Source organism: Eleutherodactylus coqui, chromosome 3, assembly GCF_035609145.1.
Source record: "Eleutherodactylus coqui strain aEleCoq1 chromosome 3, aEleCoq1.hap1, whole genome shotgun sequence".
NCBI lineage: Eukaryota > Metazoa > Chordata > Amphibia > Anura > Eleutherodactylidae > Eleutherodactylus > Eleutherodactylus coqui.
The window spans coordinates 84,996,411-85,022,972 of NC_089839.1; the positions used below are offsets into that span (position 1 = coordinate 84,996,411).

The 26,562-nt window shown below is 42.3% G+C and overlaps 1 protein-coding gene across 2 annotated transcripts in view; it reads left to right on the top strand.

Moving 5' to 3' along the window:
* SLC8A1 (solute carrier family 8 member A1) overlaps nucleotides 1–26,562 on the top strand; it is a 333,579-nt gene that overhangs the window by 14,092 nt on the left and 292,925 nt on the right. For both annotated transcript variants that reach the window (XM_066595820.1, XM_066595821.1), the window contains exon 2: nucleotides 11,150–12,989. In XM_066595820.1, the coding sequence (XP_066451917.1) occupies nucleotides 11,194–12,989 (1,796 nt within the window). In that variant the 5' untranslated portion in view covers nucleotides 11,150–11,193. The remainder of the gene's footprint in view (nucleotides 1–11,149; nucleotides 12,990–26,562) is intronic.

Here is a 26,562-nt window from a genome sequence, read left to right on the forward strand (position 1 = left end):
TTACGCAGGTTGTCTCCACCATGACCTCTCCAGGAGAGTACAGTACTGAAATACAAACCCATAGGAAAGAGCAAGATCTAAGGTGATCAGCTGTGCCACATTCTTAAAGAAGTTGAGCAGGACAACCTCTTTAAAGGAGTTTTACTTTAGTTATCCTCAGGATAGGTCATTAATAGTGGATTGGTGGATGTCCAATGCTAGGGTGACCACCACTGTCACTTCAGTCCATACCAGGCAATGCAAGAGATTGTGTAGCATTGAGCTGCTCTTGGGCTATGTGACTGATGAACATGATGTCACGTCACATACCTGAGGAGAAGCCCCAGGGCTGACCCAAACACTGTGGCTTCTTCGGTCAGAAGCCAATAGATCCCCACCAGTCAACTATAATCAGGATAGGTCATCAATAGTTTAGTCTAGGAAAACCCAATTAAGTTCTTGTTTTCGAAAGTAAAGGGATTAATTGCTACTTTGGTGAAAGTGGAACCCTCTGCAATGCTTCATTATCATTTTAATTTCCTATTCCTTCACAACAAATGCTAGGATCCTTGTAACTCTTTAGTTATATGTAATTGGTGGCCATAAATCACCCTATAGAAGCTTGGTCAGTGGTGCAAAAGGCCATTAGGCTGCATCTCAAAAATCGTCTATAGCTTAACATGTCAGCTTTCAAGACCTTTCCTGCTTCAGGACCTGCTTAATGGAAACTAAAATAAATTATAGACTTAATAAGAAATATACATGACAGGTTTTGTGAAATGTATGCATTGCACGCCTTCGGGAACTTGGCCCGCTGCCTAGGCTATGGGTTTGAATTTGAAAGCACATTAAACGTATCTCAAATTATATAAATATGTCTAAATTGTTGCAGAATGTGGTAAAAAGTTTTGCCGGTGCTTTAGCTAAAAGAGATGTGTTTGCCCTTTATGGCGACTCTTAAGACGTTTTAGTAGTACCAAGAGGTCACACTTTCCAGATATTGTAAAATCTGACATCTGGCTATATAGTACTTAGCAATGGGAGGAGAGGGAGGTGGCGCAGCGGTAATTACTGTGTATGTCATTTTATAGGTAAGGCGGTGGGTGAGACGGGCATTCAGCCTCATTCTTTACATGATTGGTTTTCAGATTACAAAACTTTTCTAGGTCACATTTCCAACTGCCCTTTCTCTACACCTCTATTACTGCGTTCACAAACCTGTCTCTGTGTTCAGAGATTATATCTGACAGCGTTTTCACAGCCTACCAGTGTGGAAGCCATTTATTCTCTGCTGGCTCCTTCATTTGTCTTACGTCTTTTCCCATTAGCTGTAGGTTGTACTCATGCCATGGAGTGAGCATAATATCATAGGCCGTGCTATACGTTATATTAAATAAATGGAACAATGCTAGAGTGATAATGAGCGCCGCTGCCGGCTGCAGAAGACCAAATCGTAATGTAGATGATTAAAATATGACGGAAGACCGGAACGGTGATCAGCTATCACAAATGTTAAGCAAATTAAACTCTGGCTCGGATCTAGGTCTCCTGCTAAAATGTTAGGGTGGGTTCACATTAGAATTTTATTTTCCGTTTTCCTGTTCTGTTCTAAGAGAAGAAAAAAAAAATCTAGAAAAAACTCCTTAGAGATTTCAATGGGGCTTATTTCGATTCACTTTGCTCCAGTTCAGTCTGATTTCCATGTTTTCAACGAAAAAAGACTGGTACGTTGCGAGATTGACAAAATTTGCGCAAATATCAACCCCATTCTTTTGAATGGAGTCATATACAGGAGCAGTCACGGCATGTCCTTTCTTTTTGTGTTCCTTGGAACGCATAGCCTATTGCTTTCAATGGGCCAGTAAAACACATCGCACGCCGTGTGATGTGAACACGAGTGCAGTGGGAGGTTACCCATTAAAAACAATGGGAAGTGCTTGCCGATCCTCCAATGCACCTGAAAGCCACGCTGGAGGATCGCTACTTCACAGAAGTGATGGGAGGCTTTTTTGCCAGAAATTCAATTCTCACAGCTGCACCTGCCTTTACATTTTAAAACGTAACCTGGAAATCTGACATGTGTCACTTTAACATGGAAAACTCTGTAAAGGTTTTGCATATCTAAATAATTCTGACATAGTTTTTTTAAACCAGATTTTGTACTTCATTTTGGTGGTAAAGATAGACCGATAGAATTTGTGTACATTTATGAAAAGTACCAAAATGAGGAACATTTTGAAAAAAATGCAATTTTTTCACATTTTCAAGTCCAATATGTCAAATATGTGCAAACATACTCTGCAAATTGTTGATAAGATATATATTTCCATATGTTTACTTTATTCTGGAGACTCATTTGAAAAACTTTAGTTTTTTTTAACCATTTAGGAGGCGTACAAATTTAACATTCATTAAAATTTTGAGAAACATTTTTTCCTACACCAAGCTAAGTTTGCAAAGGCTCATAGGTGTCAGAATGATAGACACCCCCACAAATGACGCCATTTAAAAAACGACACCCTTAAATATATTCACTGAGAGGTGTCATGAGTATTTTGACCACACAGATTTTTTATAGGCGTTAATGCAATTTGGAAGAGAAAATATGTCATTTTAAAGAGTTTTTTTTTATAGTGCACATGAAAATGAGGATTTGCATCCCAAAATCGATACCCCTGTTTTACCTGGTTTCAGAAACATACCCATTGTGGCCCTAATATTATGTCTATATCCACAACGGGGCCCAAAATGAAAGGAGCAGCCGGTGACTTTCAGAACAGAAATTTTGCTTGAAGGTGATTTCGGCCCCATTGCCCACTTGTAGAGACCTTGAGTGGCTAAAACAATAGAGAACCCCAAGATAGGACCCCATTTTGAAAATCAGACCACTTAAATTCATTGAGGGGTGTACTTCGTATTTTCACCCCACAGTTTTTGAATAAATCTAAGCAAACCAGAATGAAAAAAAATACGATTTTCATTGTTTTGGCAACTTTGTCATTTTAAAAACAGTTTTTTTTTGTACAGCACACATATAAATGAAGACTTGCACCCGAAAACAGATACTCCTCTTTATCCCATGTTCAGAAACATACCCATTGTAGCCCCCATCTGTTTACAGGACACATGGCCAGGCCTATAATGGAGGGGCACAACTGAATAAATTCTAGGCCCCATTGCTCACTTGTGCAGAAAAAAAATGGACTCCCTAAAAAGAACCCCCCCGTTCCTTTTGGTTTTCCCTAAATCTTAGATAAAAGAAATAATGTAAACTGTGTGGTATGTCTCAAAACAGGGGTAATTACAGAGGCTCGGTTGGGATGGGCAAATAGGGCAATAAAACCGGGTATCCCTCCTCCTCCCATGCTTGCTGCAAACCCGACAGTTTTTTGGAGGGGTATTTCTTGACCTCAGTGGCAGGGATGCAGTGTAAAAAATAGCCCTATGTGAACCTTCGCACCTTCTCAGACTCGACTTGCTGAATTACGGCATTCTCAAACAGAAGGTGCTCAACAAACTGCTCCTGGAACTGCAGGAAGGTGAGCGTTCCCGGGGCTTCTTGTAAATCACGTAGGCATTACCAGTAGCAATCTGAATAATGCCGGGCTCACACGGCCGTATGCGAAATCCACTGACGGAGGCCCACAGTGGATCCCAACTGTGAGCTTGGCCGTGGTCCTGCGTATAGCCGAATAATGTACTGCACATGACTACGTACTCACGCAGGTGGTCATGCGCAGTACACCTTTTTTTTTTCTTTGTATTTCCCACACCGCTGCTTAGCAATGGTGCGGGTACCCACAGCCCATATGCAATGCAATGTAATTAATGATATCCATGGTAAAATAGAACATGCTGCGTGGATTACATTATTCTGACCCGCTAATATGAGTGAAATTGTGTATTCCAAAGCATTTGATTGATCCGCGTATTACCGCAGATCAAACGCTTGTGGAATCCGCAATTCTTATCTGATCACGTGAGATTGGCCTTAGGTGGTTCGTTACCTTTTTATACTATGGGATAATGGTGATCATGTGACCGGGGACCGCTCAAAGGTGCCTCCAGTCAATGCTCAAGGTTCTCGGCTACCTTTAGTAGCCGGAAGCAACGAGATTTAAAATTTCCCGGGCTCTCCCAGGCTTCTAGAACCATATGGGAAGGGAAGTGAAAGGCCATGTATAAAAATACAGCTAATTAATACATTTGAAAACTCTGCTATTAGAAGTGGAAAGAAAGAACAAAGAAAGAATTCAGAAAGAAAGAGCAAGAGACACCGATCACAAACTAAAATGTTTTTATACAAATGCACAGAGCATGGGAAACAAGCAAGGAGAATTGGAGCTCCTAAAACAGGAAGAGAAATATGATGTCATAGGCATCACGGAAACTTGGTGAAATGGTACACATGATTGGAATACAAGGCTTGAAGGATACAACTGACCTAAAAAAGGGCAGGGGGTATTGCGCTGTATGTTAGGAAAATATTCATCCTCACCGAGATTCAAGCTTCAGAGCATGGGAGTTCTGTAGAAACTGTTTGGGTAAGAATACAAAGAAAGAACAACAGAAAGGACACTATTGTAGGCATTTACTATAGGCCACCTGGACAAGCAGAAGATATTGATGAGCTCTTTCTACATCAGATGGCCAAACTCTCCAAAAAGCAGGACATAGTGACCATGGGAGATTTTTAACTATCCAGACATTTGTTAGGAATCTCTCTCAGGTAAAAGTAATGGATCTAACAAATTCTTATCTGCTCTTCCGGACAACCTTATCTTCCAGGTAGAAGAGAAAACAAGGTGATCTGCTATCTTGGACCTAATTCTCATCAACAGGCAGGGAATGGTTAAAGGGGTTGTCCCGCGCCGAAATGGTTTTTTTTTATTCAATAGGCCCCCTGTTCGGCGTGAGACAAACCCAATGCATGTGTTAAAAAAAAAAAAGTTTAGTACTTACCCGAATCCCCGCGCTGCGGCGACTTCTTCCTTACCTTAGCAAGATGGCCGCCGGGATCTTCACCCACGATGCACCGAGGGCCTTCTCCCATGGTGCACCGTGGGCTCTGTGCGGTCCATTGCCGATTCCAGCCTCCTGATTAGCTGGAATCGGCACACGTGAAGGGGCGGAGCTACGCAATGACACGTAGAAGGGGGCGGAGCCAGAACTCCGCTCGTGCCGAGACCCAAGAGAAGGGAGAAGACCCTTCTGCGCAAGCGCGTATAATCGGGAGATTAGACGCTGAAATTAGACGGCACCATGGAGACAGGGACGCCAGCAACGGAGCAGGTAAGTGAATAACTTCTGTATGGCTCATATTTAATGCACGATGTATATTACAAAGTGCATTAATATGGCCATACAGAAGTGCTTACCCCCACTTGCTTTCTCGGGACAACCCCTTTAAGGAAGTAAGGGCTCCAGTCCACGGGCGATAGTGCATTGCGTTACTCACGGCAATAATACGGCCGTGAGTAACGCAGGGCACACTTTCTATAGCGCTGCTATGGAAAGCGCAGCCCCCTGTCCACAAGCAGAGAATCGTAGCAATTCTCTGCTCGTGGGACTCAAATCGTGGCATGCTGCGATTTGCCGCAATTCTCCATGGTGAGCCTATGTATCAGATAGGCTCACTGCAAAGAACTGACAGTTCTCCCCCCTGCTCCCCGGCGGTGGAATATCGCTAAACTCAGACCTCAAGGTTGGATTTCAAAAAGGGAGAGTTTAATGAACTCAGAAAGAGGGTAGGAAGAATCCCATGGCTGGATGTTCTTAATGTCCAAGAAAGTTGGGAAATATTGCGAAATGAGATTCTCAAAGCACAATCGTTAACAATCCCTAAAAGAAGGAAGAATGGGAGGCATTTAAAGAGACCAGGATGCATGAACACAGAACTTTCACACATGTTAAAAACAAAGAAAAATATGTTTATCAAATGAAAAGAGGGGGAAATATCTAAAGAAGAATATAATGCGGTCTGCAGAAATTGTAGGGCAAGTGCCAGAAAAGCTAACGCTAATAATGAATTAAGGCTTGCAACTGAGGCCAAAAGCAATAAAAAAGGATTGGGGGGGGGGGGGGGGGTTATGTCAAAAGCAAAAGAAAAGTCAAAGATGCTATTGGATGCATGGAAGATGAAAATGGTGAATTGGTTAAGAATGATGTTGAGAAGGCCGAACCTTTAAATTCTGCATCTGTTTTCTCTCAGAAAGTAAATGGAACATCAACTGATCTTCCCAGTGCTATTGGGGGAATAAAAGAATGCAGGCTATCTGTAAGCAGAGAGATGGTGAAGGAACACTTAGCTAACTTAAATGAATTCAAGTCTCAAGGTCCAGATGAATTACATCCTAGGATACTAAAGGAAGCAGCGGAGGTAATTGCTGAACCACTCACCATAATCTTTGAAAATTCCTGGCGAACAGGAGAAGTCCCAGAAGATTGGAAAAGGGCAAATGATGTCCCTATCTTCAAATAAGGGAAGAAAAAATGGATCCAGGAAGCTACAGGCCTGTGAGCCTGACCTCTATACCGGAAAATATCTTTGAACAAATTATTAAACAGCATGTATGCAAATATTTGGATACAAATGGAGTAATTAACCAGAGCCAGCATGGGTTGGTAACAAACAAGTCATGCCAGACTGATCTAATTTCGTTCTATGACAGAATCACTGACTGGGATGATCAGGGAAATGCGGTGGCTATAGTATATCTTGACTTTAGTAAAGCATTTGACAAAGTATCTCATACCATACTTATTGAAAAAATGACCAAATATGGGATTGACAAGGCAAGTGTTAGGTGGATTCATAGCTGGCTGAGTGATCGTACTCAAAGAGTGGTCATAAATGGCTGCACATCCAAGTGGAAGAATGTATCAAGTGGGCATACCAGAAGGCTCTGTCCTGGGCCCAGTGTTGTTCAACATTTTTATAAATGATAGGGAGGAGGGAATTGATGGGAAACTGATCAAATTTGCCGACGACACAAAGCTACGAGAGATAGCTAACACTAGGGAAGAGAGGGTATTCAAAAAGATCTAGTAAAGCTTGAACAGTGGACAGCGACTGACAGAATGACATTTAACAAGGGGAAATGCAAAGTCCTACATCTGGGCAAGAAAAATAAAAAAAGAACATACAGAATGAGAGGAATTGGGCTAAGCAGCAGTACATGTGGAAAAGACAGGTATACTAATAGATAGTAGACTGAACATGAGTCAACAATGTGATGCAACAGCCAAAAAGGCAAACACAATTATGCGATGTATTAAGAGAAGCATAGAGTCTAGATCACATGAGGTAATTATTCCACTCTACTCTTCCTTAGTCAGACTTCATCTGGAATAATATGTCCAGTTCTGGGCACGCCACTTTAAAAAAGACATAGACAAACTGGAGCAAGTTCAGAGAAGAGTTACCAAGATGGTGAGCGGTCTGCAAATCATGTCCTATGAGAAACGGTTAAAGGATCTGGAAGTGTTTAGCTTGCAAAAAAGAAGGCTGAGAGCAGACTTAATAGCTGTCTACAAATATCTGATGGGCTGTCACAGTGCAGAGGGATCAGCCCTATTCTCATTTGCACAAGGGAAGACTAGAAGCAATGGTATAAAACTGAAAGGAAGGAGACAGAAACTAGATATTAGAAAAAAAATTCTGACAGTGAGGGTGATCAATGAGTGGAACAGGTTACCATAGTAGGTGGTGAGTTCTGCTTCAATGGAAGTGTTCAAACAAAGGCTGGACAAATATCTGTCTGGGATGATTTAATGAATCCTACACTGAGCAGGGGGTTGGACGAGATGACCCTGGAGGTCCCTTCCAACTCTACCATTCTATGATTCTACACTTGTGTCCATCATTTTGCTGGCACAGAAGCTGGGATAGGTGCATGAAGGATGATCATGTCGGGGTAAAAAATTTCACCTCGCCTCAAGGATCGAATCCATGAGGGAAGGTGAAACTTTAACTTTTTTTTAACTTTTACATGATCGCCGTTATCCAATGACCACGTGACCAGGGACCACACCTCCTGTAAATTGCCAGGCTCTCGGCTACCTTTGGTAGCCAGAAGCAGGGATATTTTAAATTTCCTGAATAATTCTCGGCTTTTGTGCATTCGTCCGCCATTTTGCTGGTGAAAGCGGATAAAGATACAGTCACATGACAGATCTGGGGGCTTTGGGTAAGTCATTTTATCTCCCCTCATGGATACGATATGTGAGGAGAGGTGAAACTTTAACTTTTTAAACGTTTTTATACTTTACATGATCATCGTTATCCATTGATAGCCGGGAGCAAGGAGATTATAAATTTCTCGGTTTCCCTGGCCTTCTGCGCATGCACCAGACATTTTGCCACTGGAGCACACGCACAGAGACCGGCAGCAGGTCCTTGCAGGACCCGATTGCCGCGGGGTATTGCGGAGGCCGAAGGTGAATAGTTTCAACTCCCCTCACGGACCTGGTCTGTGAGGGGAGATGAAACTTTAACTTTTTAAAAACTTTTTAAAACTTTTATGCGATCACCAGCATATCTCTAAATGTTCTTCACAGCTCAGCGGCATTCCATACAAAGATGACTATCCATATACAGGCGGTGGACAAAAATATGGAAACACCATACAAATTTCATGGGATTTTATTCATTAGCACTGAGCTGCCCTGTTGACCCTTGCTTGGCTGAGAGCTTTCCTGTCAAATTTATGTTTTTGCTTCACCTCTTGCCAAGCTCTGGCTGGTTTTGGGAGTCAGCTGGTAACAGCAGCTGAGTGTCTCAAACCCCTGACCAATGGAACTTCGTTGCTCGAGCTGATGTTCACTTCTGCCCTGCAGCATCTGTGTCATATTACCTCCATTTAAAATCGGTCTCACTCTCTACATGTCTTATTGAAATAGGATTTATAATCCCATGTAACTTAAGGCATGCATTTTGTATGGTTTTTCCATATTTTTGGCCAACCCCTGTAAATACAGAAAATAGAAAAAATAGGACAGAAAAAAATAGACAGTTTTTTTGTTTCTATGTTAATATTATGTTGCTGAACGCAGTACATGATCATTTTCTACCAGTGACGTTTTCCCTAACCACAAGATTTAATTGTGGTTGATAACTTGATCATTTCTCATGATGAGCGCACAGAGGGAGATACTAGAGTACTTTTCTTATGTCGGTATGAACAGTTTGCTGTCTATTAATGTAATACACTTTCTAACACTTATTCTATTAGAAATTAGACTACAACATGGCTCAGGTTTGCTTAATTAATAAATTGGTTGAATAAAATAACCATGGGGGAATTTACTAAGACTGCATTTTCAAAGGCTGGTCTTCCTATAATCCCCGGCAATGCTTGATGCGCCTAATGTATGAAGAGGCGCATGCTATTTTATATATATTGCAGTATGGCATTGAGCTATACTCTTCAGTATGGCATGGAGCTCACCTCTCCACTCCCCCTGCAGTGAATGAGTTGCGATGTATATATGCCGAAACAGCAACCATCCATCACTGTTGAGTGAGTTGGGGGCGAGACATATGAAGGGCACCCCGTGTAAATAGTCTGCAGTATTCTTTTACAGTATTAGGGATAATAGGGGAGTCGGCCTGTACTGATACTGTGCCTCTGTTAAGCAGGACATCATAGAGTAATGACATATCTGCTTTAAGGCCGGACTCACAAGACTTTGTATGCCAGCGAGCCGTGCGCCTTCCTCTTGTGCATGAGCATGCAGAAAGTGCTGGTTGCATGCCGCGAATCTCTGTACACTATCTTGGCGTATATGTGCACGTAATACATGCCAAGATAGAGCGTGCCGTGAATAATTGCAGGTTTGAGTGGCCCAATACAAATAAATGGGCTATTGGCACTGTGTGTGTTGCACGTGGAGAAATTGAAGATGACTTACGATGACAATACACCCGTGAGACCGGCATAAGTTTGGAAATCAACTGTTAAACGAGTTGTCTCATAATGACAACCTCTGATTATATGCCTTATTAATGCATATGGATATCATAGAGGAGGTCCCATGCTTCAGACACTCCCTTTTACCAATCTGAACGGAGACTTAGGCCACGCTCACACTGGCGTCTGTTCAAATGCCACGTTTTAAAGCGTTTTCGATGGATGATGATGTGCGTTAAAAAGTGCTGAAACGCACTATAATAGAGTAGATAGCTTTTGAAAATGGCGGCATTAGAAACTCTGCATTAGAATGCTTATCTGAGAAACCCCATTGAAATCAGTGGAGGCGTTTCAGAGTGCATAGCGCGGCCTTTCAAAACGCCGTGCTAAACTCTGTAGCAGACGACCTGTGTGAGATTGGCCTTACTCTACATATATTTGTAGAAAAAAGATTCAGGAGGACTAGTCATTTTTTGTTTTAAAACCTCAATTCATTCTCAGTTTAGGAGTCTAGTGGGTCATCTTAATCAGTGACTCATAGCCTTCCCCCTATGAGTGTAGATTAGAGATGAGCGAGCACGCTCAGTTAAAGCAGTTACCTGAGCGGGCATCGCTCTTCTCGAGTAACTGCTTACTGGTCCGAGCAGATTCGGGGGGCGGCAGGGGGCAGCGGGGGGCGCCTTAACGAGCGTGCTCGCTCATCTCTAGTGTAGATGAGATATCTGTCAATCACTGATAGGACCACCCCCTGGACTCCTATGCTTAGAGTGAGAAGAGGTAAAAAAGGAATAAATTGCAAGTTATAATGAAACTTTTTTCACAAAACTACGGTATATATCAATTTGCCTACATGGTGGCTACAGATTGCACTTCCTACTCAACGTAACAGGTGAAGATGAAAGTTTAAGATAAAAACGTATCAGCAATTATACCTCTAGAAGTTAATGTGGAAAATTGCAATGAAGCTCATTTTATTAAAAGCCAGGTTGTTTAGCTCAGGGGTCCCAAACTCCAGTCCTCAAGGACCACCAACAGGTCATGGTTTCAGGATATCCTATAGTAAGAACACCTGTGGAAATGTCTGAGGCACTGACCATAATTACATCACCTGTACAACACTGAGGAAGTCCTGAAAACATGAGCTGTTGCCGGTCCTGAGGACTGGAGTTGGAGAACACTGGTTTAGTTTATACTTGTGTTAATGTCTGAATACGTCAGTCATGATGCAACCTAACACGTTGTTTTTCTTGTCATTTCAGATTGCTTGGCATAAATTGGAAGTTTTCCTCATATAGCCATAATCATGTTGGGAACGAGGAAAGTATATATCTTCCCCCCTGGATTTTATCTACTTGTTTTTGTGCCTCTATTGTGCCATGTGGGAACTATATATGGCGAAACAACCCCTACTCCTGGAAATGAAAGTGGACAAGATCCTTGCACTGGTTCCTATTATTGTAAAGAAGGGGTCATCTTACCAGTGTGGGAGCCACAAAACCCTTCGTATGGTGATAAAATTGCAAGAGCTACGGTATATTTTGTGGCTATGGTCTACATGTTCCTAGGTGTGTCGATCATAGCCGATCGTTTTATGTCCTCCATTGAAGTAATTACATCTCAAGAAAAAGAGATAACCATCAAAAAACCAAATGGTGAAACTACAAGGACAACGGTGAGGATATGGAACGAGACTGTATCCAACTTAACCCTTATGGCTCTTGGCTCGTCTGCTCCTGAAATTCTTCTTTCTGTGATTGAAGTATGTGGCCATAACTTTCAAGCTGGAGACCTTGGTCCTAGCACGATTGTAGGCAGTGCTGCATTCAATATGTTCATCATTATTGCCCTTTGCGTCTATGTGGTACCTGATGGAGAAACCAGAAGGATTAAACATCTTAGAGTTTTCTTTGTCACCGCAGCCTGGAGCATATTTGCCTATACTTGGCTATATATGATCTTGTCTGTTTTTTCACCCGGTGTTGTTGAAGTCTGGGAAAGTTTACTCACTTTTTTCTTTTTTCCAATTTGTGTTGTGTTTGCTTGGGTTGCAGACAGGAGGTTGTTGTTTTACAAATACGTCTATAAGAGGTACCGGGCAGGAAAGCAGAGGGGAATGATCATTGAAACGGAAGGAGACAGACCATCCTCCAAAGCTGATATTGAGATGGATGGTAAGGCTCTCAACTCCCACACAGAAAACTTCATTGACGGCTCTTTAGTGCTTGAAGTTGATGAAAAGGACCACGATGATGAGGAGGCAAGAAGAGATATGGCTAGGATTTTGAAGGAACTGAAACAAAAACACCCTGACAAAGAAATGGAACAGTTGATTGAGCTGGCTAACTATCAAGTTTTAAGCCAGCAGCAAAAAAGCAGAGCATTTTATCGCATCCAAGCTACACGTTTGATGACTGGTGCTGGCAATATTTTAAAAAGGCATGCAGCAGATCAAGCAAGGAAAGCTGTCAGTATGCATGAGGTTAATACCGAAATTATAGAAAACGATCCAGTCAGCAAGATTTTCTTTGAGCAAGTAACATACCAGTGCCTAGAGAACTGCGGAACAGTGGCACTCACAATTGCTCGTCGAGGCGGTGATTTAAACAACACAGTCTTTGTAGACTTCAGAACAGAAGATGGCACGGCAAATGCTGGTTCAGATTATGAATTTACTGAAGGAACAGTTGTTTTCAAGCCTGGCGAGACCCAGAAAGAGATTAGGGTTGGCATCATCGATGATGACATCTTTGAAGAAGATGAAAACTTTCTAGTCCATCTTAGCAATATTCGAGTTAACTCTGAAAACACAGAAGTAAATTTTGAGTCAAATCATGTAACATCACTCGCTTGTCTTGGATCACCCTCAACAGCCACAGTTACCATCTTTGATGATGATCATGCTGGTATCTTTACCTTTGAGGAGCAAGTTACCCATGTAAGTGAGAGCGTTGGCACCATGGAAGTGAAGGTTCTGAGAACCTCTGGCGCTCGAGGAACTGTTATTGTACCCTACAAAACTGTTGAGGGCACAGCAAGAGGTGGTGGCGAAGACTTCGAAGATACGTGTGGACAACTGGAGTTCCAAAATGATGAGATTGTGTAAGTACAATATGTAAAGTTCTCCTTTACCTTGACTTTGTAGTGCAACTCTAAAGTAGTACTATAATCAGTTTATTTCAATTTACATGTGGTCATATACAGTGAATGCACCTTTAAAAAAAATATTTGTTAAAAAGAGATTTGTCATAAGGAACCATCAAGATGTAGACTATACGCAATGAGATTGTTATCTCTCCTGACTGCCCCATAACCATAGACGTTTAAATTGCGTTCTACCACGATCACGGATAACAAAGATATGAGAACGTTAGAATCCTTTTTTTTCATGGTAGTGGAAGTCGGAGGATTTTGATTGCCCACATACACTTTTGACTGATGGCATTGATTGAAATAGGCAGTTTTGGACATTCCTCAAATGTTTATGGCCAACTTAATGCTCTATTCTAAGGGGATTGTTGACTAGCGTATTAGTTGATGCCTTCTAATATATTTCAGATTGTGTTTACACCCAGAATAAAAGCAGTATCAGGGTGGTTTCACATCTGCGCCCGGGGTGCCGCTCTCCTGCTCCGTTTTGGCAGCAGGAAAGTGGAATCCTCACCCAAATACCTACGTCTGTGGATGGAACCAAACAGTGCTGGATGGACCTCATTGACTAAATTGGGGTCCACCCGCTTTCTGCCCAGCTGCCCGGCTTTTCAGTGGAAGAAAAAGAGATGCATGCAGCGCTTTTTCTTCCGGTATTCTGAGCCAGATCTGTGATGGAACCTCCAACCAGAAGTTCTGATTCAGATGTGAAACCTGGTGGAATTGGAGCAGCAACTTCTACACGTTTTTTTAAAGTCAGAATATTGTGCAGCAAGAAGTCTAATGGGTTTGCTTAATATTTAATATCTAAAATGACAAGACACTTTCTTGTGCTGGAATTTGTGCTGATGCATTTTAGATTGTTGGGCTTTTAAGTCTTGTATAGCTTTAGGGGCCCTCTCAACAAACTGTACAAATTTTAACTATTGGTTACCGTTTGCCGAAATCCACTGTGCTATCAAAAAGTGTTTAAATTTGTAGCAAGTTAGAAAAGCATGGCTGCTTACTTCCCAAAACAGCGTCACACTTGTATACAGATGGTGTGCCGCTTTCAATTAAAAGGAGCTGAGCTGCAATACCATAGACAACCTATGTACGTGTATGGCGCTGCTTCGGGAAAAAAGCAGCCATGATTTTTGGTTCTGTGCAATGCCTTTAAAGGGTTACTTGACGATAATGCTATTACATTATATAATTTGACGGTATTATAGAACTCAAATAGCTGGAATAAGCATCTTGCATAAAGCGCGTAATTGGGAATGTTATTGTTCAGTGTCACAGTCAATTATGATTCGCAACAGACGGTGATATATAGCTCTGCTAATATTTACCAGGCAGGAAGATAAGAATGAGAGTGACAACCATCAGAACATTTGCCTTTATATCTCATATGTCCATTTTGATTTTATTGCATATTATGCAGTCTGCTGCTGTTTTGTACATGGAGTAAGACATTGGACTAGTAAATGGAGCAAAGTAGCCACACTTGCTACACATTTTTATTGCTCATATCTGTTTGAGTTAATAAGGACAGTCAGCTATTAGTGCAGTGTGGTATAGCAGATCATGTTCTGCTACATATTCATTATACTTCAGGTAAATGAGTCAACAGCCGTGTAGCAATACTGTAAGTGAGGCCTGCACAATTTGGCAGTAGGTGCGGGCCAAGATTAAAAATGCCAAAACTCTACTTACAAAGTGAGCCGCTAAAAACCTATTTTATAGTTTAATGATCAAACTATTTTGCAAACCCTAAGATGCTCCGTCTGGTAGTGAATAGATATGAGCACGGACCTATTTAGACACAGAATGTCTATGCAAGTTTTTAGAAAAACTATTATTTTGCACACTGCTGTACTATATATACATAGGGACCTAAGAAGAAGACCAAGCAGAATGACATAAACTTCTTACACTACAATGTGCTTACTGCGGCATACACACGGCTCCAAATACTGTAGGATAAGTTGAAAGATTTCACCGCTGCTGGGGCCTACAGAATTTTCCCTGACTTGAGTGACAGTCATGAGCGCTGCGGCCCATTTCTTCACTGATGACCTATAGGTCATCCAGTGGAGTAGCTAAAGAGGTCACAGGGGTCACAATCGCGACTAGGCCGTAAGCTAGGGGAACCCACAGGCCCCACCACCACCATATGATATCCTCTGCATGTTCTATACGATTGGTCCTATGGCCATCCAGCGGTGGTATCAGCATGAATTCACTGTCACCACCGCCACTCAAACACAACCCAGCAACTTCAAAGCCCATTTCCGCCTCCGCTTCGTCTTCAGTGCTCACCGCTATTCAGACACAACCCTACAGCATTAGCGCCCACTTGATCTTCTATGTCTCCAGTGTTCAGTCCAGAAACACAGACGAGGAATTAGGCTCTGACACTTCTGGGTTAGGTGAATGAGCAGTGGAGATGTAGGTGAGGCGGAAACAAGCTCTGAAGCTGCTAGGTTATATCTGAGCGGTCAGTGGTGACAAGTGGATACATGCTGATAGCACGACTGGGAGGCCAGAGGACCTATGTGAAGTAAGAGGCCATATTTGGAGGCACTGTTATTAGAAGGGCTACTTTTGGAGGCACTGTTGCAATGGGACACTTACTAAAGGGACCACGTTTCACAGGCACTGTTACTGAAGGGGCCACATTTACTAATAGTAAGGGAGCCACATTTGTGGGCACTATTATTAAAAGGGGCAAGATTTTGGTGCATTTCTATAAGGGGCCGCATCATGGGGCAATGTTACTAATGGTCAACATTTGGAGGCACTATTACTATGAGGTGACACTATAAACACTATTAAAGGGATTTTTGACTTTTTTTTTTTAAGGATACTTTTCATGCCTGGAAATAATAAAAGATTCTATACTCCTCTCTCCCGGCTCCCCTCAGCTCCAGTCTCACCAGTGACATCATGCTGACAGACTGCAGCCAGCCTGTGTACGGAACATCAACAGGCTATTGCAGCCAATCACAGAGCTCAATGTCAAAAAGCTGATGTATGCAATTGGCTGCCCCAGCCAAAGACGTCTCATGTACAGGGTGACTGCAACCTCCATGGGAGAGATTGAATCCAGGCATGTTGAAGAGGAAGATCAGTCAATCAGTAGATCAACAACACTGAAGTTAGGTAGCGCATTTCTGTGCCGTACCGACACCTTCAACTGGCTGGTCCAGCACAGAAACGTGTTGCCTAACTTCAATAAAGTGTTGCTGATCTACTGATTGACAAGTCCTCTTCAGCGTACTTGGATCATTTTTCTCTTCTGGTAATCCCTGTTTGGCCTCCCTATTGTTCCATGGATACTGGCTGCCACTGGACCATTTTTGCGCTTTTATAGAGTTGTGCCTTTGTCCAACCATTGGAGATACCAATTTTCCTAACCCTTTATTTAATGTACTTCATTGTTGGATCCCTCTGAACTATAGAGCACCTTTCTGTTTAACCTTTGCATAGGGAAGTTCAAAGCTGCTAGCACTGGACATGTGGGGAGCCGGGAGAGGTCAATATAAGATTTTTGGACTCTTATTCTAATTCATCTGGAATTTGCAGGCACGAAGAACAATTTAATAAAAATGATAACGCAGTCAATCCCTTTAATACTATACTATTATTGATTTACTGTATTGTGGCATTTTTCTACTTCTCTGCTGGTCAGGACTGGATGTAACATTATGACCAGCAGAGAAGCAGGAAGTGCCATAGCACAGCGGCTCTCCCATTGATTTCAAAAGGAGTGAATCCTGCATCGGGACTTCCTCCTATCTGCTTATGACAACATCCAGAAGCCACTGCTCCGGCCCCTGTGTAGTGGAGACACTTCTAATTGAAATCAATGGGAGCCATGCTTGTAATTGGTAGGGTCCCATTGATTTCACTGGGAGCTGCACCTGCAATTACGAGCGCCGACCACTAGACATGGGTCGGAGTAGCGGTTTCCACCCTGACCCCAATGTAACCCAGCATTGACAGCCAACCCTGCCTGGAAAACCTCTTTAAGGTTAGGATCTTCACACCATGTTTGGGCTGGGTGTATATGCCATTGAATTAGCTTGATGGACAGACTAATGGAAATCCATGGCAGATGTATGCAACTGTAAAGGCAGAATATTTAACCAATGAGTCTTGCGCCCAAATGTGACATGAACTCATCCTAACTGGTCTATAATTTTTATGACCACACCGGGAGAGTACCTCATTGGACTTTAGAGCTCACATATGCCAAGAGGCACATAGAAATTAGGTATAGTTATGAGAGTGATACCCCAGTAGATTGGGACCATGCCCAAGCCAAGCATTCTTATCAACATATCCTCACTGCCAATTACATCCTCAAGGAAGACTATCTGTTGATTGGCTAGTGGGCACATTTGTCAGCTGATACTTATAATTATACTGATACTTTACCTTTGCAATGGCACATTTTCTATTGAGCCTTTCCAGCCCACAGAATACATACAGAAACTTAAGAACAACAATGACACACTCGGAAAAGTGTTGTTAGAATTTCCATCAGCTGATTTTTCTAAATTTGCAGATAATAAAATACTGTTATAGAAAAGCAGAGTAGATTCACGTCTTTTTCCATTACCACCTGCTGTGGTTGCTATAGTTTCTTTGAGATTTGCTGAAACTCCATATATTTATTGCACACAGCAGAACTTTGAGGAAACTCAACCATAGAGTTCAGTTAGCCACAGCAGTCATGATAGATGGAGTTGTATTATCATACTCTTATCTGTCACCTGGATTCATTTAAAGAGTACCAGACTTTTCAGAATAAGCTGCCATGTGGCTTTACATGAGGAATAACACACTATCGAACCATTACATGACCTGTATACTCTATTTTCCCCATTTGTTCCCTGTAGGGTGTACATCTGGTTGTCAATCCTCTCAGGACTGGTGGGAGGAGCTATGATGCTGTGCTGTGTTCTATAGACTGTACACAGAGAACTGTAGATCCTACTCTCTAAATTTCTGCAACACACACACAGACATAAAATCATGTTGCAGGATATAGTACAACAAGAGTGAGCAGTGGAGATGTGATTTTTGTAGCTAAAACACAATAAAGAGTGACTTACTATTTGCTTGCAGGTATCATCTATATAAGTCTTTTTCTTCCTCCTACTCCTCCTCTCTCTACATTACAATGAACACCATGACTCATCCCCCTTCCCCACCCCTGTTCTAATGTCTCCTGTCAATCAATTGAGGACAGTGGATAGCAAGGTAGGGGAAGAGACACGGCACGTTTTAGTGACGTTTCAGCACAAAAACATTATTTTAGGTAAAGTACATAGCAATTGTGCTAATTGTCACACGTGATCATATACATGCGAGTTATTTTAAAAGTCAGCGTCCATTTAAAGGATTTTTTAAAAAGAAAAACTGATATTTTTTTCAAAAAATTGAGTTATCCCTTCTAGTTTTTTCTGTGTTATGTAAATAAAGTCAAATCGTAGTATAAAGAAACTTTATGCAACTTTCTAATATACCTTGTCATTTCATTACTTACCACTATTAACATGTCTGCTTGCTGTCTGTGAATGGAAACATTCTTGTTCACTCCCAGAGACTTGATCTTGCACTGCTGACACTCGTGCAGGGTTCGTCACAGTTGCTTCTTCTAATGGGCTGTGCCCGTGTGTCAGTAGAACATGATCAGGGATTAGGAAAAGGTGACACTGACCACATGCAGAAATCTGGAGGATGGTGAGGAACTGAAACGTAAAGTATGTTACATAGTTGCATCATACATCTTTTGTTATACAGTGATGAAGTCTTATTTCTGGATAGCCCCTTTAACCCTTGGCAATCCAATTTTGGATTCAGGTTTTCCTAGGGGGCTTTCTCTTTCCGCCATTATACAATGGCGCCATCTGCTGGCTAGAGCCAGTACTGCGGTATGGGACATGCTGGAGAGGCCCCTGACAACAGAGCGGCCAGTAAGAATACCCTGCCGGAAGTCTTCGGACAACGGAGCTGTACAGGCTTCAATCAGAATGTCTTCAGACATCAGACAGTGAATTGGAAAGGGTTAATCTGTGAAGAGCCATAAACCGAAAAGCACTTATTTGACCTATGTGATGCTTATGACAGAAAGGGGGCTCCTGACTGCCAAGTTGCGCCCATGTCCTGCCATTCAGGACAATGTGGAGTGACATGATGGCTTGGGAGGACTTATAATGTTATCTTTGTTTAGACAACCTCTCTTTTTGGTTTGTTTATGTTTTCCTTTTTACTTTTTACACAACTTTTCTCCTCGTTCCATATGTGATTTTTAAAGCCATGAAATGACATCATCAGACAGAGATGTTTATTAGTGTTGTCCGGGGTTACAACACGCCGATCCCCTCTAGGCACAACTGTATCATTGCGGAGATCACAGATGACCGGAGTTGTATCCTGGGAAGTTGGAAATAAACAGTTCGGCCACATGATATCAATTTGTGGCTTAAAATCACAGAAGCAAGCCAGAAAGAAACTGCAATGTATTAGGTAAGCGCTGTGGAGCGGCATGTACATACCCCATGCATACCGTAGTCTGAAGTTAGAGTAGCCCTTTAAGGCTGGTGCCACATTGGTGTAAGCGCATTTATGTGCACATTTGCGTGATGGGCGTTCTGTTTTTTTGCATGCCTGTGCTTATTTTACTGTATTATTTGCGTGGGCAAGTCAGGCACATTTGCACATGCAAAAAAACATGCAAGCATGCTTCCATTGATTGCAATGGCCAATTAAGTTAATTAGTTCAATAAATGCTATTTTCATGCGCAGGAAAGTAGAATATGCTGCATATTTTTTTACATAGCGTTCCCCATTGTGAAATCAATGGCTTCTTTTCACTGCATATTGCATCAACGTATTTACGCATGTATCTGTGCACAACAATTTTGCGCGTGCAATATGCAGAAAATACAACCCATCGATTTTAATGAGTTTGTTCAGAAGCGCCTATATTGCGTATGCCTTTCGGTTGCACAAAAAAAACCAAATCGAGCGTGCTCTATTTTCCTGCACATAATGTCTTCAGACGTCAGACAGTGGATTGGAAAGGGTTAGGGCGCCCACCCACTGGCGATTTTTTTTTCTTTGCGTTTTGCGTTTTTTCTCAAGAGCAATTAGAATTGAATGTACTCCTGTCCACTGGCGTTTTTTTTTGCGTTGCGTTGTGTTTTTTAACATAGGAACTGTCAGTTGCATATGTGTCCTTATTTTTCTCCTAATGCACCCATGAAAGTCAATGGAAATTAATGGAAAAGCCGCAAAAACACCGCATTTTTCACGCACGAAAATCGCAAACGCCAGTGGGTGGGCGCCCTGAAGCATGAAAAATTTTGCACGTGGAATATGCTGTGAATAGAACCCAATAAACTCGCACATGCATGAGCAAATACACAATGCCTATTGTGCAAGTTCATGGCGCAATTGTGCACATAAGTATGTTTACGCCCATGTAATACCGGCCTGAGGCTTTCGTATTGGAGAGTGCACAGAGGGGGGCTAAAAAGGTCTTTTCGGTTTAGCCAATAGTTTAGCATCAGGTACCTGTTACGTCGGCGGCGGGTGATGGCATTATAGGATTTGATCATTTTACGTCAGGGATTGATAGCCGAGCGCTCCTTTAGTTTCCTGCAGCTATCTGTGAACTTTCCGGTAGAGCAGAACGAGACGAGATACAGATGCTTTCATGAGTCAGTAAACGCGAACGCAGAAAATATGAAAATGACAGCCCGTTGGTTGGTGTACCTCCTGCACAAAGCGCCTCGTCACTTGGATTCTCTCTTCTGTCTGACGTGATTATCAGATGCAAACATGGTAATTTGTTGCTGCATGTCCTTCGTCACGCTTCTTGTCTGATTTCTTGTACATGGCAGTGTTTGCTATATGTTACCTCCGGTTAACGCGCCTTCATGGAGACCTGACCAGATTACAGTAGTGACTTCCGTAAGAGACCGGCCTGTATATAGTACATGAGTCGTAGTAATTCAGCTCCACCTCATATTGTATTCACAGGTTCACTGATGCCGTCAACGGTCGTCGTCTTGATCAGTAAGAGTGGCTTCACAGGGGCGCATTTGCGCAATATGCAGAGAATAGAAGCCATGGATGCCAATGAGTTCTTACACATTTTACGATTTTGTGCATTTCTAGCTTGCAAAAAGAAAATAGAACACGCTCTATCTGTCTGCATTTGCACATCTCCCCATTAACTTTTATGGGGACCTTTGGTGCTCAAATGCACACACAATACGCAAAGGATAAAAGAAACACTGCGCAATTCTGTAAAAAAAACACATCCGGAACTCATTAGACTAAATAGCCGTTTAAATTGGGGCGTGTTCATCTACCGCGCACAAATGAGCGCCCCCTATGTGTGCAAAAAGTACAGTTAAATACGCAGTTACGCACACAAAAAAGACTTTCTTATAGCACAAATAAGTAGCTTTGCATCGTGTGCAAAAATGCTTATGCCCGTGTGAAGCCGCCCTTAGACAGGGTGATTATCGCCCAAATAATGGCTAGAAATGGTGATTTGGGGCAATAGTTACCCCATGTACACACGACCAACGACAGGGCGAAAAAAATTGCTCACTTGTCAGTCGCTTGGTTTTTAGTTCACTTATCGGCCCATGGAAACAGCCAGTGACAGTGCTACCATGTTTCCCCCCAAAATATGACATGGTCTTATATTAATGTTTGCCTCAAAAGAGGCACAGTGTCTTATTTACAGGGGTTATCTTATACTCACTAAGCCGCGGGCAGCTGCTCTCTGGCACTGCAGCAGGCTGCCGTGTCCTCAGCGTTGACAGAGCACTCTCTTTCTGGTAACAGGGCTTTGAGTACCCCGCCTGCAGCAAGCGAGTGCTATGATTGGATCATGAGCGCCATTACTAAGCCAATTAGAGCAGGCGCTCGATGAACCAATCACAGCCATTCAGTGATGTCGAGCGCCAGCTCTGATTGGCTGAGCAATGGCGCTCATGATCCAATCACAGCACTTGCTTGCTGGAGGTGGAGTACTCAAAGCCTCGTTACTAGAAAAAAAGTGCTCTGTCAATGGTGAGAATTACACTGCAGAGACCAGCGCGAGGGACCCAGTTGCCACCGGCTAGGTGAGTATTGTTTTTTCATCTAGTGTAGCTAGGGCTTATTATCGTGGGAGGGCTTTTATTTCAAACCCCTCCGCCCCCCCCCCACGTCCCAAAAATCAGGGTAGGGCCTATCATCAGGGTAGGTCTTATTTTAGGGAAACACGGTAGTTTGCACATCCACGATTTCCTCACCAGTATAGTTTACAAGCTTTTCTTGGAACTCTTTATTAGTATTTTTTTGTACAGTACTGTTAGTACTGTTTTCTGAGACTCAACCCTTACATCTGGACATATTTTTGAGACTCAACCCTAAGAGTGCCCGCCCACTAGCGATATTTTTGCTAGCGATTTGAGTGCCTTGCAGCGCAGAGAAAACTCTGCAGTATCGCTCATTGTTTTCAATGAGCAGCGCCAGCCTCATTGAAAACATAGGGAGTACGTTGCGGACTTCTGCCACAGCTGTGACAACTGTGAAAGCTATGGCAGAGAATTCCTTCATCCCCGCGGGGACCACTGGGATGAAGGAGTCCTCTGCCACAGCTGTCACAGCTGTGGCAGAAGTAGGTGCTGCTATCCCATTGCTTTCAATGGGGTCGGCACTGCCGCAGCTATGATTTTCAAGGAAGGGCTTACAATAGAAACCCTTCCCTGAAAATCATCCCTAGCTGTAAAAAAATAAATAAAAAAACTCACCTAGTAGAGCCGTCCAACTCTTCTCTCCGGCACGGCAGTCTTCTTTTGTGTTCTGGAGGCCGGGGATTGAAAAATCCCCGCCCCCAGAAAGCACTGGTCTCATTGGCTGAGCGCTCAGCCAATCACAGGCAGCGCTCAGCCATTGAATGACAGCTGAGCACTGCCTGGAATTGGTCACATCGCTCAGCCAATTACAGGCAGCACTCAGCCATTCATTAAAAGGGGAATCCTCTGGCTGAACTGCTCCATCTCATGATGGAACTGAACATCACCGAACAAATGCCATTGTCTATAATGGCATCCATTCACTTAGCTGCTCGGTTTTTAGCCGGGAGAAAAAAAGTGCAACATGCAGCACTTTTACTTCCTATATTTTGTGCCGGATCTATGTCGTAACCTCCTACCGGAGATTCTAACGCAGTTGTGCAACCACCCTAAGATCTTTTACTCCCAAACCAAAAAGTTAGGGTCTAACAGCCAATCTCTATGTCTTTGTCTACCTGACTCATCGGATATGTCAAGTCCTACTTAAGAAGGACCATGTCTATAGCTAACAGTTTCTCACCAGTCCCTAGATGGGATATATATATAAAGGCTACATAGATTGGTTGCTTCGCCTAGCCCAAAAGTGACAATATTGTGAGTCAAATCTGTCTTGCCATTGATATTCGCAATTTCTTCAGTTCTAGTGTTGTTCTCTCAGAACTGATTTTATATTTTTTGCTTCTCTGGGTACAATATGAGGCGACATTGTGTAAATTTTGATCAATGTGGCCTACTTAGCATGCCTGTGAGGCAATGTAAATGAGCATGCTCCGAAGACATTAAGCTGCAAGAGAAAAGAGGAAAAAAAAAAAAGAAAAACATCTTGTGGTGCGAGGCACAATTGAAAAATCATGCAGCTCTACTGGAGCATGCCCACCGACGAGAACATGAAAGCAAATGTGCACTTAGAAACACAGGACATTTTGCCCCAAAAAATCATTCATGTCATTTTCTTCTGCTACGATTCCTTGTCATGATTCTGCTGGCGCTGAAATACTTAATGAAGGCATCCAGCGTGCGACGCTTATATCTTTCCCCAGCCTTTTGTGTTTCCTGGGATATAATACTATTGCAGAGCTTCCTATATAGCCGTGCTTCTTCCAGATGTCATCTCTAGGAACAAGTCTAGATATTGTATAGGATAAGACAAGAGCGAAGGAATAGATGGAACCGGCTAAGGCAAGCCTTGACCTTGAGAATTTCCGGGTTTTGATATTTAGGCTCGCGCTCTAATTATTTCCATTTAATCGATATGCACCTTTCCTGCCGCAGGAGAAGATTTTTAAATAAATGATGTGCCCGTGTTTTCTTTGGGGAATTGCGCACGAGCCGGCCTGATGGCATGCTTTTGAATGCATGCTGTGCTTCATTATCTTGTGAAATGTGCTGCATTGCCCTGAAACAGGCCAGCGCACTGAAGTGGAGAGATATATAGGTCAGCACCGTATCATTTGGCCTTCGTATAATTTAGCATTTAGAGAAGATCTACCTCTAATAACGCCGCTACCAACCGCTCATGGAAGGACAATATATTTCTCCATATAGGATAAATTGCTCACTTATCAATCCCATAAGCCAGAGATTCCTAAAAGGACAAATTGGAACAACTCGAAATTGAATTTGCAAAATTGACTTGCTGCTACAATGCAGTTCTAACGACGTATATCCGGAAAATGATACTTTTTTTTGATCCTATATGTTTTAAGATTAACATTTTATTACTTTTTCAGCTTTGGAATTGCATGTGCCATCTCCAGCAAGCTGCTTAAGGAGCTATTATGGGCTCAGACATCCAAGGGGCTTTTTATTTCACCTTAATTTAATATCTGTCCTTTCCTGTTCTGCGTGCGCCGCGGTTTTATCGAGTTAATATTGAGGAAAACAAGGATGGATTATTTTCTGCACGTCAGAAGCTTAATAAAGAGCGTGTGTGTTTCTACTCATGGGGTGGCACTTCGGAACGCGAAGGAGAATGGAGCGGAGGCTTCTCCATCATGTTGATATTATTGTATTATTACTGCAGAGCACACCGTGTAGCAAGAGATATGTAATGGGAAAGTTTCCCTTCGTGGTTAGCCGTAGGCAATATTCACGTGGGAGTATATGCAGAAAATAGAATGGTTTCAATGGGTTCGCTCATAAGTGTAGATTTTCCGTGCGCAATTGTGTCACGCAAAAAAGAGCAACCTGTGATATTTTCCGATGCCTTTGCACAGTAAATGAACACATCTGGCAGTCATTAAAGAATTTAGCCATTGCGTTTGGCTTGGATCACCACTTTTTTGTGCGCAGTTACGCATGTAAAAAGTACAGTAAAAACAGTGATGTACACAGAAATACACAACGCCCATAGCGCAAAAGTGTGGCACAAAAATGTGCAAAAATACACTTATGTGAATCCGGCCATAGGTCTGTGGCACATGGGCGTAAGCAAGCATTTGCATCAAGTATTTGTGCAGTGGGCATTGCGTATTTGCTTGCGCAAATGTTTTAGTGTATTTTTTGCATACAAAAGTACCTTAAGTCATATTTCTAACCTGCAGTCAAGTATCAAGCACAACAACACAGTAGGGAATCTAGGTATGTAATGCATTTTAACTCAAGCACACCTGATGCAACTAATGCACCCCATGATTAGTTGCATCAGGTGTGTTTGAGACAACACCAAATTTGCAAATGTGTGCTTTTATGAGGGGTTCTATTTAATGGGTTGAATAATTCTGAGACTGGAGTCGTCATTAAAAGTGGCATTTTCTGTTGAATTTGCAGAGACCACCTCTTATATTATTTGTGCTGAGCTATATAAATTATGATTGTTAGATTCTTTTCTTGCAAACAGCTGAAAATTTGTAAATTTGGCTAAATTTTGTAAATTACAAAAAAAAATAATTATATATATATATATATATATATATATATATATATATATATCCTATAAAATGCATGAGGTCCACAAATAGAGTGGCAGCATTTTATATTGTATTTTCCTTTTTTCTTTGATATTACTGTCCAATAATCCAGAACATTTGCCACTTCTGTCGTATAAGATAGACATATAAAGTACTATGAGGACAGCTCAGGAGGCTTCGGTTGACTCTAGGCTTACACTAGCTTACAGTTCATGATGCTAAAAATCGATATGCATTCCCAGTGGGCACAGACTGCCTATGAGTTTCGCCCCGCTTCAAATAATGGCCAGTGCCAAGCCGTAATGGCCTGTTTCATGAAAGCATCTTGCTAATACAATTCTTTTCCCCATCATTCTGTGTTCCAGCAGACCTGTTTACAGTCCAGGCTTGTCCTAACCTGATTTAAAAGTGAATAACTGTATAAATACAGAAAGGATATTGAGAGTTTCACCTCTAGTGCTTTAGCAGCAAGTCTCTCTCTGGGACTGTGTTAATGCAGACCGACTGGGAGTAGTTCCCATTGCCACACTATAAACTATAGCTGTCTCATTTGTGAGTGCGCATAATGTTATTTTAGACAGTGATGATATTACAGTTCCAACAATTTAGTGCTGGATTCAATTTCACTGCATGGTCACAGAACTAATCACTTCCAGACTGCTACACTGCTGCGGTCATACATGACCTGCAGAGTCGGAGCAATGCTCTTCATACACCTGGTTTGGGAAAGGTATCGTTTCTCATTAGGGAGACTTACAAGGT